At 40.2% G+C, this 18,548-nt stretch overlaps 1 protein-coding gene across 2 annotated transcripts in view; it reads left to right on the top strand.

Moving 5' to 3' along the window:
* The window catches only part of STAM2 (signal transducing adaptor molecule 2), a 37,621-nt gene that overhangs the window by 8,402 nt on the left and 10,671 nt on the right, over window positions 1-18,548 (top strand). The window contains exons 3-8 of one of the 2 annotated variants that reach the window (XM_045032626.1): window positions 497-572; window positions 836-931; window positions 12,785-12,931; window positions 14,664-14,733; window positions 15,642-15,762; window positions 17,230-17,324. In XM_045032626.1, coding sequence (XP_044888561.1) covers window positions 497-572; window positions 836-931; window positions 12,785-12,931; window positions 14,664-14,733; window positions 15,642-15,762; window positions 17,230-17,324 — 605 coding nt within the window. Of the gene's footprint in view, window positions 1-496; window positions 573-835; window positions 932-12,784; window positions 12,932-14,663; window positions 14,734-15,572; window positions 15,763-17,229; window positions 17,325-18,548 lie in introns of both variants that reach the window. The other variant, XM_045032625.1, reaches the window with a different exon arrangement.

Raw genomic sequence — 18,548 nt, 5'->3', positions numbered from 1 at the left:
AAACCTGAAAACTTTCCAACATTTAAGAAATTAAAAAAAAAAGTACAAAACAGCTGCTTCAGCAAGTTGACTCTAAAATAGGTATAAAGAGCTAACAACATGTAAATAAGATTTAAATTTTTAAAAAATCATTGTTTTTATCCACCTTGTTATTTGTTTCCCCCCCCCCCCCCCCGATATCTAGACAAAATGCACTTTTTAAAACATGGCAATTGCTTCTTAGTGTAGAGGATCTTCTTCCTTGTTGTCTACTTCAGGTCCATCTCCTTCAAGTGGTTGTCTCTCCAGCCATTGGTAGTAATTCCCAAGCTTGCACTGTTATGGAAAACTTGAGTTTTGGGTTGGCTAAATTGCTAGTCTTTAAAACTTGTATCGTACATTTCATTGGCTGACTTAACTTCCCTGGATGATAACTATATGGTGACATTTTAATTTGCAATTCACAGTGACTGAACTATACTATACTATCACTGATATTTTCTTAATTCTCTTCTAGAGCAAAAGATTGCCTTAAAGCCATAATGAAAAGAGTAAATCATAAGGTTCCACATGTTGCTTTGCAAGCACTAACGGTAAGTAGACTATACATTATTTTGCGGAACTTTACATCTGTATCTTTATGTACTCAAGCAACCATTCTGGCCAAACTCTGTCCATGAATACATGTATTTAATTCCAGATCAAGTTGGTGGGAGTTGGCATACTTATTTAAAGGTGGAATTTAGCCCTTATTACTCACTTTTTAAAGTGTTTAAAACAACAAACACTTGTGTTTTGGACAAATCACTGCCATTGCTGTCTTCAACATTTTTTGCAATTTTATTTCTGTTTTCAGCTGCTAGGAGCCTGTGTATCAAACTGTGGAAAGATTTTTCACTTAGAAATATGTTCCCGTGATTTTGCAAGTGAAGTACGTGGTATAATAAATAAGGTAATGTGTTATAATTTACTAAATATACCTAATATAATAAGATTGGATGAAATTCTTGATATGGTTTTGCTTTGCGCTCTCAGTACATTTGTGATAAAGCCTAGTTTATATGCTATAAATAACATTGTCCAATTCTGATGCATTTGAAAATACAACTGACATACATCTTACTTATCACTGAAATCTGTGAATGCTTTCATTTGTGTGGGGGAAATGCTAAGGAAGTGACTCTTGCAGATATCAAAGGTTATGACTTAAATCATTTGCAGCTAGTTACTGTGGGAATCTTAACAAAAATTTATGGACTCTTCCTAAACTTGGTTCACTTGGTAATGTTGAAGTCTCCCCTACTTGAAGAAACTATCTTTTGCTTGAGCGGGAATAAATTCATAAGGAAAAATACTAACCTAAAAATGTTTAGGTCGACAATAGTAAATGTTTAAGCTTACTTTGAGAAGTAGCCTGATTTTTCTGCATCTCAAAAGGCACACACAATGCTAACCAAAAAAAAAAAAACAGGAAAGGAAGATGTAAGCCAATATGGCAAGGTTCAAGAGACTATTCAAGTCAAAAGATTTCCATATTGTGAAGGATATAACTCCTGTGATGCCATTCAGCACACGCTCAAATTATAGAAGGCAGTAGGTAAGAGAGAAGCTGTAAGGGCTAAAAATGGATTTCAAAGAGCAAATAGGTAAATATTTAAAAACAAGAAATCAGGGAGGATTTGATTTAAATCAAATGGCTTTCAATCATGATTTAAATCACTAGTCAGGAAGATTTGATTGAATCGTGGTTTTCTACATAAAAGTGCATTCTTGTTGGTTGTTATAACCTTAAGTATTATTCACAACTCAAAGATAGATGTAGGTTTCATTTTTAGAAGGTACATACTATACATTTTTAAAGTGATTTATTTTGAAAACTTTTCAGGTTAATTTTACAACTCTGTCAGAAAATGAATGATTGTTTAGTTATTTCATTTACCAAAGGTAATTGGAGCAGATAATTCACCTCCCACTGTCTTTATAAATATCTCCAATTCAACAGGTTAATCATTAATATTTGGAGGACTTTCTTGCCACGCTGTATTAGGAGGAGAACATCACCAGACAGACATTTAAATTGTTTTATTTAAATAAAACAACAATGTTATGTGTTCTGGATTTTTTTTCTTCAAAAGCAAACATACAATATTTTAATAAAACAAGCATATGAATTTTTGAATTCAGTTAAACATTCAAGTTTTTTAAAATCAGGTTTGTTTTTGTTAAAACTGTTTTAACTAAAATAGTTAAATGACATTTAAAAATAAATAAATAAATTTAAATTGACTATGTCAGCCAGGTCAACATGAGATACTTAAAATATTGGCTTTTGCAGCTAATTCAGTCGTCTTCACCTTCATTTTCCTGTTTGTTCATAATCTGGGAAAGAAAAACAAGCTTTCCTGCTTTTTTAGGTCCCAAACGATTTCTCAATTTGGAATGAATTAGTCCAAAGGAAGAAAATATTCTTTCTACACCGGCAGAAGAAGCTAATGCTGTTAAAAGTGAGATTATCACTTTAATCGTCTCTGAATCCAAGTGCTTAAGTGACTTCCACCAGTTCACTGGTGTGACTTTCTTTAAACCATCAGCAAACATATATTTTTTGAATGGTTCACCCTTAGGTCTGAAGTTTATTATAGTTGGCATTATGGAGGGATGATTGCTGGATGTCCATATCATAGCCAACTCTTCAGCCATTAAGGTTTGACCCTGGTACCGAGTATTGAGAATATATGCAAGAAAATGAGCTGGAGATGGTGCTTGTCCCATTCGTTTTTTTTAATGCTTGTAATTTAACTTGTCATTGCATATTTCTCTTTTTAAGATCTCACTCAGTTCCTTCCAAATTTCAACAGCATCAGCAATAAAACAGCTATTTCCCTGATTTGTTCAAGGCTACAGAAATAGGCTTCGGGGTGCTCAGCATGTGTTCAACATTTCTCTTAAGCCCAATGTTGAGAACTTTGGCTGTGACTGTGCCATCTATATTTTCACGATTTTGTTCACAGACTCATCACATCAGGCCAGTTCTTGATATAGTGTTCCAAACAGTCTACTACTGAGTTCCATCGCACGTCTTGTGGGAGAGTTAGCTTGGTTCCTCCCACTTTTTTCAGAGCAGCTGCTGCAAAGTGGTTGTTACAGAAGTATTTTGCAATTTCAACATCATTAGCCTTTTATTTCTGGAACACTGAAGTCTTTGGCTAGGAGGTGCATCAAATGAGCACGGTAACCATATGTTATTAGCTTGGGACTCTCTTCTAAATAATTTCTTCTCATCTTGGATACATTTGCAGCATTGTCTGTGACCAAGCTGCATACTAGACATTTGAATTTTTTTTCACAGTTTGTTACAACTTTTACTGCTACTTCTTGTAAGTATTCTGCTGAGTGTGTATTTCCTGATGTATCAGTTGTTTCTGTAAGGAAGACATTCCCTTCTTCTGTTGTCACACAAGTACATAAACAGGATCATTGTGGACATTGCTCCACCCATCAAGACTCAGGTTAACAATTCATACGCCTTATCCAGCAACTTTCCTGCAACATCTGCTCTGTTGGGTGGACTGTCTTAATGACTGAACCATGTTAATGAAGTGTGGGTTTTCAAACAGAAAGGAAAGTTTGTTGCATAAACAAACCGGGCAATTTTTTCTTCAATTACCTCTTTTTGTAATCTGGTTCTTATCACAAATTTATTTGTGGTTGTTTCTGGATGATGGAGATTTTTTTTTTTCTTTTTGCTACAGGTGATATACTGTGGCTATGTGACATACATGATGTGACTGAAACACTATCATTGGCAGATAACTCAAACTATAAAAAATGATGGTAATCTTGAAGGTGGATAGTCTTCAGAATCCTGTATGTTGAGGATGGATTCTCCTAAACAAAATAAGTCAATGCAATTATTTAATTATTACCACCAAACTGCTCATTTAGTATTACTCATTGCATTCACTGACACTCTGTACTACTTTAAAGGTGAAATTGTAAAAGGAAGATCTGCCTATTTCAGCTATTTATTTTTTATCATAACTGCACCTAAAATGATAGTACCATAGAGTAACAACTGTATTTTTTGCTCGAACATGAGAATTCAAGAATAGTCCAGAAGGAAGACAGGCAGTCCTTAAAAAAGAAGTTTGAAATAAAAAAGTTTACCAGCCTGAAGATCCTACATGTTCCTTTCATCATCTTCAAGGCAGCTTCCTCCTGAGAAGGAACACTTCTCATGATGTTGTTTCATTTGGGCAACCAGGCCTTGCATTTCTTTGTTGCACTGTTTGCATTTTGCACGCATGCCTGTCTTACCCACAGGTAGAGGAACTTCATTAAAATATTCCCAAACTGGGTCTTTTTTATGGCCTGCTGCCATTATTCCCTTTTAGTGCGAGAATGGTATGGTAGATCTCAAATCAATGAAGGCTACACTCAGAAAGACCTCAAGACTTCTGGAATATGCTAGTCAAAACAGTTTCACTTTTGTTTCTACTCCCTTTTCACATTTATCTCCAGACTTCTTCTCCTTGTCCAGATCTATTCTGCCCCCAACAATCTTTTATTCATTGAACTTTTTGCAACTTTGCACTTTTAGAGAGAGGGTAAGGGATTGACTCTGTGTACACAAATTTGCAGAGGGACAATAGGGTTGAGGTTTGTTATTTCTCACTGTTATATATATTTATTTAAAAAAGTTTTGCTGTTAACAAGCATGTTGTCTCTGGAGACACAAATCCACAGTCTGAGAACTGCAAAAGTAAGCATCTCTGATTGAGCACTGAGTCCAATTGGGTAGATAGAAAGTTTAACCTAAATAATCTATACAGAAGCCTATGGAACCCAAAAAAATTAGGTCCCTAATCCATGAACTATTGGAACTCATTTACATAACTTTTCTTAAACATTACATGAATATATTCTCATACTATAGAATTAGAATTTATATTCCCTATTCCATGATGAGATATCTTTGAGCTATAATCAGAGGGGTAGCCGTGTTAGTCTGGATCTGTAAAAAGCGACAGAGTGTCCGGTGGCACCTTATAGACTAACAGACGTATTGGAGCATAAGCTCATGCGTCTGACGAAGTGGGTGTTCACCCACAAAAGCTTATGCTCCAATACGTCTGTTAGTCTATAAGATGCCACAGGACTCTGTCGCTTTGAGCTATAATGTATCTTAATTAAAATTCTCTTTCGCTTTTTTCCTCAAAAAGCATTTTATCAAAAAAATCCGATTTAAACCGTTTTTAATTTTAAAAAATCAATTTTTATCCACCCTGCAGGAAATTCTAATATGTCAGAATCACGAATCCTGGTGAAATAATTGATGGGTCAAGTGGATCACCAGGTGTTAAAAGGAATAATTAAGAAAGCTAAGGATTTTGTTGAGAAGCTAAATGACTCAGTCTTCACCACATAGGCTGTTGGAAAGTTTCCTAACCCCAGATCTGTTTAGTATTTTTTTAAATGTGAGGGATGATCAGAAATTGAGGCATTAGAAGAGATACTGGAACAAATTGGTAATTTAAAAAGCAATAAGTAACAGAGCCCAGATGGTATCTCCATGAGTTCTGAAGAATTCCAAGAATGAAGTGACTGAGCTGCTAACAAAAGTATGCAATCTTATTTTTTTTAAAAGTGACTGAAACAGAGGATTGGAGAATAGCAAATGTTTTACCTCTATTTAAAAAAGGCTTTGTGGATGATCTGAGATATTAAATACCAGAGTGCCATATATCTGTACCTGATAAACTGGTTGGCATGACAATTAAAAATAGAATAATAAAACATCTGGAGGATCATATCATACGACCTAATCAGCATGGTTCCTGCAAAGGGAAATAGTGTCTCATTAATTTGATAGAAGTCTTTGATAGTTCATAATTTGGAGAGGACATCGTTGAAAATGACTAGAGACATGGGAAAACTCTACTCTGAGAAGAGATTGGGAATGTTCTTTTTAGAAAGGAGAAAAATAAGGACATAGGTATATAAAATGATGAATGGCATAAAGAAGGGAGGTTGGGAATTCTGTTCATGCTGTCTCTCAACATGAGAACAAAGGGACAGTCAATGAAATTACTTTGACACAAAACATGATTATCCTGAAACTATGCCACAGGTTATTGCAGTGAGGCGAAAAATTTAGCAAGACCGAAAAAGAGTTTGAAAATTTAACAAGAATATCCAGAGTATTTAGTACTAACAATTTGTTGAAAGGGATCTTAAACTTTGTTTTGGAATTTAAGTCGATCTCAGTTGGGGATTAGAGGAGCAGGAGGGCAGATTATCTCACGTCTGCTCACCCCCACCCCCACCCGTTAATCTGAAACATGTTGTACTGGGCACTGCTGGAGACAAAATACTGGATTAGATGGATCCAGTTTGGCAATTCCTATGTTTGTTGCCCTTATTCAGGAAGAGGTATTGGTTAGGAGGCATAAAAGAGAAGAGTTTTATGGTGAATTATGGAATGGGAGGTCTTCAGCCCATGACCACCAACTCTTTGATCTTTTTCATTTATTTTCAGTTCTTGCTCCTCAGGATGCTTTGGAGAGATGGAATCTGATGGATGATGATGATGGTTTGAAGTTACTCTATCATCTGGATGTTTAGTTCAAACTGGTCTTCCATATTAGAATGACCTCTGCTGTTTCTTCCTTCTAACAGAATTTCCTATGGTTTACCCTTTAGGAAGGAACAGCAGGAGGAATAAGTATCGAAGTCTGCACTGTCCTCTTCCTCAACCCATCCCCTTGTTGCCAAGATGATCTGTCCTCAATATTCTTGTAAGACAGCACTTGTAGTTGAGAAATGATCCCTCTAATTCTCTTGAAGAACTGGGTCTAACTAGGGATGTTGTTCACCAGGTGATTGGGAAAGTCCCCATTCTCCCCTACTGTCTCTTCATCCCTTCATAAGAAAAGATCGTAAGAATGAAAAAGAGCATCAGAAGACTTATTTCTTTCTTCCTTAAGAAAATTATCCCAGGGCTGCATTTCATTGGAAATATCCTTGTGCTGATTATTGAACATCTTAAAGAGGTTTCCTTGGAGTAACAAGTGACTTCATTATAGCAGATAAATGTTTGAGGATTAAGACTAAATTTCTGTTAATCTTGTGGTAACATTGTTATTAAGCTATATTTATAGTCTATTCTGGAGCATTATCTTTAGTAGTAGTATAGGAGAGAGATACTATCTGGTGATGACTTGCTTTTTGCATGTGGCTTGCAAACTCAGGTCCAGGTTCTTGGCTGGTGTAAATTGGAATCGCTTCATTAAGGTCAATGGAACTATGCTGACTTACAGCATCTGAGGATCTTGGCTGTCTTGTGAGAGAGGCTGAAGGGCTTTAGAACTGGTTCCCTTATTGGGTTCCCTTATTATATGAAGATCCTTTAAGAATAGAGCTATTGGAACACTGTTTGATAAAGTGAATAATTTTTTCAAGGTTAAAGCAAATTCCACTAATTAATCTGAGGTCTTTGAAGGTATGTCTACATGGCAGTTACACCTGCGTCTGGTCTATGCCAGCTGACTGGGGCTAAGGGTCTGTTTAAGTGAAGTGTAGATAGTTGGGCTCGGGCTGTCTGAGCTCTGGGACCCTCTCACTTCACAGGGTTTTAGAGTCCGAATGTCTACACATCAATATAAGCCTAGGGCAGTGGAACTCGAGTCAGCGGACCTGTGTTGGGAAACCTGGGCTTGAGCCTCACACTGCATTTTTAACCGTAGGTCAAGGATTTTCTGATCCGTGCTTGAACCTAGGGTTCTGGTGTTCACGCTGCAGTGCACAAACCTGAGTCAAAGTAACCCCATCTCAGAGTGTCTAGCACCTCTCCCTCTCCCCTGGTACCGACACTCTAGCCCTACACATGTGTTGCACTGTGGGAAAACTACAGCATACTCTGTTTCCTAACTATAATGGTGCTATTGGTGGGACTCAGGTGCCCATAAGGACCACATGAGTACATTAGCTCTTTTGGTGGGTGTCTCAGTAGAATGACTGCAGTTTGAGAAGGCTTTATACTGAACTACCATCTGATCTGAGAGTTGGGCTCTCCACCTCTAGGCTGAGTCACACTGGCAGGAAAATGCCCATGTGCACCTGATCTTAGGATAATTAGGACATCAGTCTCCAGGGCTGTCTCACTATTAAAATGAAACTTTGCAATTCTTTTCAAAATGGGACACTCAATGAAGGTGTTTTTGTTTGGTGGTTGGTTTTTTTTGTCTTTTTGTTTGTTTGACATAAAATGTAGGTTTTGGAGGAAAAACACGTCGCCTCTTCTTCCCCCCTCTCCCCCAAGCTGGCTGTGGACCAGTGAAGTTTATCCCTGGGGCTTTTGTGCAGTGTGCTTCAGCACCCCCCAGGGATCCCTGCTCCTGCTGCACCCTGGGAGGCAGGGACAAGGGATCCACAGGAGGTTGCAGGAAAATTTTGGGGCTGCCCTCACAGTGTACTCTGCCTGGGCACCTCTGCACATGCAGCCCCAGGGACAGTCTGGGAGCAAGGGACAGCGCACAGAGTGGGACCAAGCAACTGGCCTGCAGGGAGGGGAAACAGCAGAGCTCCTGGCTCAGCACAGCCAGGGGAGGAATGACCTCCCAACATCCTGGGAGCTGCCTTCTGCCTGTCAGTTTTGCTCTCTACTTCAGGCAAACATGTGCAGCAGTGTAGAGGAGCCAGAGCCATCACCGCAGGAGGCTGTAGGGAGGTTTTGGGACTGGCTCCCACTCATTGCCCTGATAGCATGTACTGCCCAGAGGCTCCTGGACAAGCAGCCCTAGGGAGCGTGGGGGGCCAAATTGCGGAGCAGGGACCAAGTGGCTGCCCTGCAGGTAGGGGGAGTGTCTGCGGTGTTAGAGGTATTCCCTCCCCCACCATGCTGAGCCAGGAGCTCTGCCACTCCCCTTCTCTACAGGGCAGCCGCTTAGTTCCTGCTCCGCTCTCTGGCCCTTGTCCCCAGGGCCGCCCAGAGAGGGGGGCAAGTGGGGCAATTTGCCCCGGGCCCAGCAGGGGCCCCCACGAGAGTTTTTTGGGGCCCCTGGAGCAGGGTCCTTCACTCGCTCCGGGGGCCCCGGAAAACTCTCACGGGGCCTGGGCCCCCGGAGCTTCTTCGCTCCCGGTCTTTGCTGGCAGGGGGTCCTTCCTCTCCGGGACAGAAGGACCCCCGCCACCGAATTACTGCCGAAGCAGGACCTGCCGCCGGAGTGCAGCCGGGTCTTCGGCGGTAATTTGGCGGCGGGGTGAGGGGGGGTCCTTCCGTTCCGGGACCCGCCACCAAAGACCCGCGGCGGGGGCTGCACTTCGGCGGGTCCCGCTTCGGCGGTAATTTGGCGGCGGGGGGTCCCCGCCATGGGTCTTTGGGGCACTTTGGCGGCGGGTCCTGGAACGGAAGGACCCCCCGCTGCCGACTTACTGCCGAAGCGGGGGGCCCCCCGCCGCCGAAGACCCCGGGCCCCCGGAATCCTCTGGGCAGCCCTGCTTGTCCCCTGCCCTCCGCAAGGCTGTGTGTGCAGGGGTGCCTAGGAATCGTGCACCAAAATCTGTCTTTGCAAAAAGCTTCTTCTGATCTGTCTCCACTGAAAACCCTGTAGGATCTTTGATAGCTTGCTTGCAAACTGGTGGTCAGGAGACAATGGGTTAGCGCTAATCTGAGCTGCTGCCCTTTGGAAAGGGAAGTGTGGCTTCATTTGCAACAGAGTGCAGTAGACTGCACCAGAGATCGTTGGCATAGAGAGGACTAAGGAAGTTGCCCCAAGAAACTCTGGAGGACTTTCTGGTCCTGAGTCAAGCTGGGGCCACGTGCACACAAGAAAGCAATAGGGCTTGAACCCTGAGTCCCAGCTTACCACTGGTTTGGTCCCTCCAGACCTGCCGGGTCCTGGGACCCTAGGTTTGAGCCCTACGTTAACACAATTGGTGTATGGATGCAAGTGGGGGGCGTTAGGCTTGAGTCCAGGCTCAAGTCTGGGCTTACATTGCTGTATAGACATACCCTTAGTCTGAGCCCCACGATCCTGATCCAGCTGGCATTGGACAGCTGGGACTTTTTAAGTGCTGTGTAGACATACCCTGATTTAGAAAGTTGCTGTGCTCTTTCTTTAAGTACTACAGGTTTCATATTGTAGACTTACATTTATACATGCTGGTTTTGGGGGTTGCAGTTTGTGTTGATCTATTTTTCCCTTGTCCTGAGGATTACTTATCTGTTCTATTTTAGTGGTTCTAAAAGTGTAAAGGTGAATTTTTGCCACCTTAAATTTTGCATTTGTCTCTGAACAACACCGGTTCTAAAGATCTCACCTCCTTATGTTTTCCTCAGATTTTGTATAGGAGTTTAGTTAGGGTGTTCTCTTACCTTATGTCTTACTCCTGGTGTATGTTTAATGTTTGTATAAAAAGTCGCAGGCCTATAGCACATTATATAGTGAGTACGGCTGGCCAGAGAACATCGTTTTGTGAAAAATTGAGAGCTTTTGAGATTTGTTGTAGAACATGAGACAAAGACAATAGCCACATTTCAGTAGACTGTTAGGGGACACGGCGATGCCCCCTACCTTGCGTTAGAGGGAATATGGTGTAGGAAAGTGACGCTCAAACTTTTTTTACTGGTGATCCCTTTCACATAGCAAGCCTCTGAGTGCGACCCCCCCCTTAAATATATTTAATAGTGTTTTTAATTTATAAACGCCATTATAAATGCTGGAGGCAAAGCGGGATTTAGAGTGGAGGTTGACAGCTCGCGACCCCCATGTAAAAACCTTGCGACCCCTCTGAGGGGTCCCGACCCCCAGTTTGAGAACCCCTGGTGTAGGAGCTGCTGTGCTGTCTCTGTGCTACTGGAGTTATCATCCTATATTGATCCTCCAGGAGCTAGATATGCTGGCTGTGATACCAGAATCCATTAATGGTAGAAAAAGTCCATGCTGTACTTCCAGGCTCTAGACCTATATGTATAATGCTCTTTTGTACAATATAATGCACTATTTAAGACATGGCAACATCATATAAAATCATAACTTAAGAACATAAGAACGGCTGTACTGGGTCAGACCAAAGGTCCATCTAGCTCAGTATCTGTCTACTGACAGTGGCCAATACCAGGTGCCCCAGAGGGAGTGAACCTAACAGGCAATGATCAAGTGATCTCCCTCCTGTCATCCATCTCCATCCTCTGACGAACAGAGGCTAGGGACACCATTCTTACCCATCCTGGCTAATAGCCATTTATAGACTTAGCCACCATGAATTTATCCAGTTCCCTTTTAAACATTGTTATAGTCCTAGCCTTCACAACCTCCTCAGGTAAGGAGTTCCACAAGTTGACTGTGCGCTGCGTGAAGAAGAACTTCTTTTTATTTGTTTTAAACCTGCTGCCTATTAATTTCATTTGGTGACCCCTAGTTCTTGTATTATGGGAATAAGTACATAACTTTTCCTTATCCACTTTCTCAACATCACTTATATACCTCTGTCATATCCCCCTTAGTCTTCTCTTTTCCAAGCTGAAGAGTCCTAGCCTCTTTAATCTTTCCTCGTATGGGACTCTCTCCAAACCCCTAATCATTTTAGTTGCCCTTTTCTGAACCTTTTCTAGTGCTAGAATATCTTTTTTGAGGTGAGGAGACCACATCTGTACACAGTATTTGAGTTGTGGGCGTACCATGGATTTATATAAGGGCAATACTATATTCTCAGTCTGATTCTCTATCCCCTTTTTAATGATTCCTAACATCCTGTTTGCTTTTTTGACCGCCTCTGCACACTGCGTGGACATCTTCAGAGAACTATCCACGATGACTCCAAGATCTTTTTCCTGACTCGTAGCAAAATTAGCCCCCATCATATTGTATGTATAGTTGGGGTTATTTTTTCCTATGTGCATTACTTTACATTTATCCACATTAAATTTCATTTGCCATTTTGTTGCCCAGTCACTTAGTTTTGTGAGATCTTTTTGAAGTTCTTCACAGTCTGCTTTGGTCTTAACTATCTTGAGCAGTTTAGTATCATCTGCAAACTTTGCCACCTCACTGTTTACCCCTTTCTCCAGATCATTTATGAATAAATTGAATAGGATTGGTCCTAGGACTGACCCTTGGGGAACACCACTAGTTACCCCTCTCCATTATGAGAATTTTCCATTAATTCCTACCCTTTGTTCGCTGTCTTTTAACCAGTTCTTAGTCCATGAAAGGACCTTCCCTTTTATCCCATGACAGCTTAATTTACGTAAGAGCCTTTGGTGAGGGACCTTGTCAAAGGCTTTCTGGAAATCTAAGTACACTATGTCCACCGGATCCCCCTTGTCCACATGTTTGTTGACCCCTTCAAAGAACTCTAATAGATTAGTAAGACACGATTTCCCTTTACAGAAACCATGTTGACTGCTGCTCAACAGTTTGTTTTTCTATGTGTCTGACAATTTTATTCTTTACTATTGTTTCAACTAATTTGCCCGGTACTGACATTAGACTTACCGGTCTGTAATTGCCGGGATCACCTCTAGAGCCCTTTTTAAATCTTGGCGTTACATTAGCTAACTTCCAGTCATTGGGTACCGAAGCCGATTTAAAGGACTGGTTACAAACCTTAGTTAATAGTTCCGCAACTTCACATTTGAGTTCTTTCAGAACTCTTGGGTGAATACCAACTTTATGTGAGTGTTTATTGTTGAATCTCCTTTTATGTTACAGGGTTTTGAATTATTGGCATACAGTGATTTCTGCTCTTTTTATGTCTATAAACATCCCTCCCTACACAGTTATTATTTAACTTTGTCTTATAGGCTCATCCTAAAGTATGTGAAAAGCTAAAAGCTTTAATGATGGAGTGGTCAGAAGAATTTCAAAAGGACCCTCAATTTAGCTTAATATCTGCAACTATTAAATCTCTTAAAGAAGAGGGAGTAACTTTTCCTACAGCTGGATCTCAGGTAATGACAGATATAATTCTGATCTGACACATGCCAAAAGACTTTTTTCATATTAGATTTCTAATGATGTGCTTGTGTTATGAATATGGAGGTAAGACCAATAATCTATTGAAATAACATCTTTCTGTTGCTTTTTAAAAGAGCAGGTTATAAAACCAGAGGTGCCTTTGGGTCCCAGTTTAGGAGTGACCTTCTCCCTTCCACAACCAGGCACACATCTGTTCATTTTGCTCTTTTACTTCTTTCCTGCCTTCAGAATGTATGAGTGGATGACTAAATTGTGCTGTATGCTGCCACTGTGCAGACTGGAGCGGCACCTGATGCCTGACTATCCCAAACTAAGTCAAAACTTTTCTGAGGTGTTCAGTAGCTTGAATTTAAATGCCTTGCTTGTTGTCCTCCCTACAGTGCACTTTCTAGGTGTTTCTGTAGCACCAAAGGTGACTATTTGAACACCTCACACATTAACTTATTTATCCTCACGATGCCCCATGAGATGAGTATTGTTATCCCTGTTGTCCAGATGGGGAGCTGAGGCATGGAGAGGTCAAGTGATCTACCAGATGCGTTTAATCCTGTTTCTTAACCACACAACCATCCATCCACTTCAGGAATTGCCCTTCCTCTGTGTGATGGGGCTACCCCTCTATCCTGGTATCTCTTACGGCTAGTATGGCTAGTTCTCTGGATAGTAGGTGTACGGTACATTCCAGAATTTGGCTAGAATAATCCTAAACAAACACAAAGACCAAGTATTGTATGTTGCATAAAATAATTTCATGAACTTTTAATCTTGCCCTACTTTACATTGAGAGAGGTGCTTTTTGTCTGCTAGCCAGCTGGGACTTGTCAAAACAAAACTGAGAGTCTGGATTTGGAGGTAAAAGCATATGCTGTAAATGACAGATATGGCAAAGATTTGAATTAATAGATGGAGAGTTCTTCGACCAGGCTTGCACTGCTGAACTACTGACAACGAGTTACACTTCATTATCTCTCTTGTGGATAAAATTTTATGTTTGGGTCTCGACAGGCTGAATGTTTTCAGTTATATTACCTCATGCATTGCCCTACAAACAAGTGAGATTGAAGAATTCATTGTTCATTAACTTTTGTTCTTGCAAAAAATGTTTGTTAGTACTCATGAGAAACAGTATCATCGCTAGGGCCTTACACTGAGTGTACTGTTGCTGGGCCTCAAGGCCCCTTCTCTGCTAGGGTTTATGAAAGCTTCAAGGAGAATCCCACACCGTTATATATGCTCCTTGCTTTTTTTCCTATTAATCTCTTTAATGTAGCAGATGACCAGTTTTACTTCCTTTCTCCCTCACACCCCATACTCGTAGGGGTGGAGGGTGGCTCTTCACGCTCACAACAAAAAGGTCTTTCTCCTTTCTGTAAGTCCTAACCTAGATGCTGTTTAGTTGACTTCCTCTGCTGTTGCTGTGCTTAGAGGGAATTGCATTGCAACAGTGGGGAGTATGACAGGCTGAGGGCATATTTTCGTGCAGAGTGGGGTGGAAATAATAGTAATAAACGGTTTCCTTGTGTCTACAACAAACAAAAGGGGGGGAGGAGGGGGAATCTCCACTTGATAGCATGAAATGATGGGGGGTGAGGTAGGTATGTAATACTGTTACATATACATTCCTTTAAACAAAAAAAAAAGAACTGTAGAGCTTTCTTTTTTGCTTGAAACATAGCTGTATTCATGTTGCCAATTCATTTGCAGACTCTCACAAGTGCCACCAAGAATGGTGCATCATCAAGCAAAAACAAAGAAGATGAAGATATAGCTAAAGGTAAATTATTAGTCACAGCCTTTGGTTAGAAATGTAACACTTATAAGTGTTCTATACTTGTGCTCTGAAACACATTTTGTTAACATGCATAAATTTTCCACTAAAAAAGAAAACCGTACCCAGAGAAAACTGTTCCGCAGAATGGAAAGTGATAACGGTGTGGGAGGCCAGGAGAGAATAATATGCTGCTTTTAAAAAAGCTTTGGAGGAGGTGGTGGATAAGAGGTATTACATCCATATGCAGTACACTGGCATGGGCCTTGGAGGGACTGCTTGTACTGCATCTCTTTTGTTCCTCTTTATAGAGCTCTTGATCTCCTCTTCCCTTCTGCCCCATCCCCTCTCTTCCTCCCCTCCCCATCTGTCTGCTCTGAAAGATGGAGGCTTTAAAATGTTTTTATTCTTTATGCTTTCATGTTGTGCAGATATCCTTACTCACATGACACAGCGAAGAATTTGTATACAGATTTCTGGTACTATCAATAACATCACTGTCTTAGCATGAAAGCTGTGTCTTATAGTGAACTTGAAATGCCTATTGTAATTAACATGTTTGCTTTTATAATATATTTCAGAACTTGTTTGTGGCTAGTTTCTTTTGAACTTTCAAATTGCAGGGCTAAGTAAACTTATTGGAGTTTAGACAGGTTAAAAGTTTTTAAGAATAAGGAATTTGAATTCAAAATACCTTTAATCTGAAAAACAGATATATATCGTGTACTTCATTTTAAAAATATATTATATGAAGTTGGTCTTTCACTTTTCTTGTTTCAGAAACTAAAATTTATACATAAATAATAAAATATTCAGACTTACTTTTTTTATTTTCCAAACCGTAGCTATTGAATTATCTCTGCAAGAGCAGAAACAGCAGCAAACGGAAACTAAATCCTTATACCCATCTGCAGAAATTCAACAGAACAATCAGAAGGTCTTAAGGAAGGTGCGAGCCCTGTATGACTTTGAAGCTGTTGAGGACAATGAGCTCACGTTTAAAAGTGGAGAAATTATTATCGTTTTGGATGACAGGTACAGTGTGTTTTAGATGGTGTATTTTACTATTGAAACATTATGTTGGCTGTGAACATTTTAAATTGGTTCTTTATGAGCTGTGTCCTGACTGTTTTTCTTTTTCTTTCTACAACTCCTGATATTGCCTTCTTTTACACCATCCGTTACACTTGGGACAGCTTTCCAATTATTAATTTCTAAGCATCTCTCATTTTTTCTTTCAATTACTTTTAGCTATCCTGTGCATGGATCTTCTGTTGAAGTCAACAGAGCCCTTTATTAACATCCACATTTCATTTGTCTTCAGTTTAGATCTATACTGTTTGTGTCTTTTGTCTATAAGTACTTTGAGGCAAGGATTTTTACTTTTGACCCTGACATAAAACACTCTGTACATCCAGTAATGGCATATAATAAATTCAAGCTCCATCTAGAAATGATGAACGCCCTGGCTGCTGACTGTGTCCATATTTATTCAGGTACAAAATGATTAGGACAATGTTTAACAATTATATTGTCCTTTTAAATCATCCAAGTGCTTTACAGACTAATTATGGATGTAGTCTTAACAGGACAGTCAGACTTCTTTAATTTTTAATTTTACTCTTCAGTGTTGCTGCTGCACCATCGCTGCCCTGACTTTAGCTGGAAAATAAAACTTAATTCTCTGTCAGCATTGTCCTTATTTAGCAAACAGTGACTTACTGTTCCTCCTTTTTCTGCTAGTAGGCATTAGAGCAGAAACTGTAGCTCTGCCTTTGTTTTTCCCAATTTGTGTAATATTTGTACAATTTTTAGGTTAAATTAGTGGGTCACAGTCAACTCAAAATTTAGTTAATTTGTGACAAGTTAAAAAGCTTCAAGCACTACATCTCCCCCTGAATGATCCTACTGATTTTTGGTGTGATACTACTACAATTCTCCTGTCTGTAAAAATACTTTTCCTCTCCTTTGTTGCTGGGTGAAAGTCCCATATAAATCAGAGAAACAGACTGTATTGAGACAAAGTGCTGTCAAATGCACAAAATTGAAGAAAATAAACATTAATTTTTGAGTTGCAGTGTGTGGGTGAATTTCAGGCAGAGTGTAATTCCTAAGTTGACAGTATCTTTTGACTTGTATTTCCCCACTACTGTACTCTACAGTAGAATAGCACAGAACATTGTCGGTCCTATAGGCCTGATCCTGCAAGTTGTTCTGAGCCCTTGACTGCTGTGCACTTTGCTCCAATGGGCGCACAGCCTATATTTGGGCAGTGTTATCACTGATATTGATGAAGTTTTGCCTGAGTTAGAGGCTTGAGGATTAAAGTTATATTAATAATGTTATATTATTAATAGCACTTATGGTTTCTAATACCTCCTTAATAACTAAAAGAGAGAATGATGGAATAAGAACCCCCAGCTGTTTAGAATCTGTTCGTAAATTTAGCTTTTAATGGTATGAATGTTTAAAGTTTTCTAATGAAACATTTTAATTCCTCAGTGATGCCAATTGGTGGAAAGGTGAAAATCAGAGAGGAGTAGGACTATTCCCATCTAACTTTGTATCCTCTAACTTAAATGAAGAACCTGAGACAGGTAAGTTACATATTAAAAGCTACCAAGTGATGCTTTAAAAAGGTGGGCAAGTGAAATATTCGACGTGGCTTCTCTTTATTCCCTCAGTACAGTGACTTGCCCGAGGTCACACAGTATACCAGGAAGAGAATCCAGGGATGGAATCCTGACCCAATTTAAGTCAGTGGGAATTTTGCCTCTGGCTTCAGTGGAACCAGAATTTTCACCTCTGTTTATTGTCTCCTTTTTGTTAAACCACTGTACTTTTCTGTTACAGAAAGCTGGTTCTGTTGTTTCTTGTACTCTAGTCTCTCATAAAGAACAAATTATATTTGAATCCAATAACCTACCACCTAAAATGTTGCTGGAATATAGCTTGGACTCTGTGTGCCATTAGACATGAGTTTAACACTGAATTATATTCATGCTCATGTCTAAGGCCTGGTCTTCACTGCAGGGGGGTGAGGATTGATCTAAGTTATGCAACTTCAGCTACGTGAATAATGTAGTTGAAGTTGACAATACTTAGACCTACTCACCGGTGTCTTCACTGCGGTGAGTCGACTGCTGCCGCTCCTCCATGGACTCTGCCTGCGTCTCTCGTACAGGCAGTCGACAGGAGAGCGCTCGGTGGTTGATTTATTATGTCTAGACTAGACATGATAAATCGACTCCTGTTGGATCGATCACTGCCCGCCGATCCGGCAGGTAGTATAGACATACCCTAACTCAGTTTAAGGTAAAAATTGATAGTTTGATTCACACCAGTACCTTCAGAAGTAACTCTCTGTATACAGCGTTGTTGTAGCCATGTTGGTCCCAAGATATTAGAGAGACAAGTCTCTCTCTCCAACAGAGGTTGGTCCAATAAAGGATATTACCTCACCCACCTTGTCTCTGTGAGTAATTCTAAACATTTACACAGGCATCTTAAAATTCCGTGATATAAAATGTGTGAGAGTGATGCGGTTGTTTTAGAAACTGGTGGAGGTCAAATAGACACGTAGCCTTGCTGGAGTCTGACTCACAGTTTTGGATGTTTGTCCAAGGAACAGTGGACTGAATTCCAAGTAGAACCTATCACATTCAGAAACTGATCAACTTGGAATTTATTTTGCTGTAATGCAATGTTTTCTCCCTGCTTCGAAGACCTAAGAGCATGATTTTCTGGGAGTCATTTGCTTTTTTTAAGTTCTCTTTGACTTTAAAGATTTGACATCAAAGAGTGTATTTGTACTTAGGCCT

The sequence above is a fragment of the Mauremys mutica genome, chromosome 10 (assembly GCF_020497125.1).
Source record: "Mauremys mutica isolate MM-2020 ecotype Southern chromosome 10, ASM2049712v1, whole genome shotgun sequence".
NCBI classification, from domain to species: Eukaryota; Metazoa; Chordata; order Testudines; family Geoemydidae; genus Mauremys; species Mauremys mutica.
Note: the sequence above shows the minus strand (reverse complement) of the source record. Positions and strands in the feature narration are given on the sequence as shown.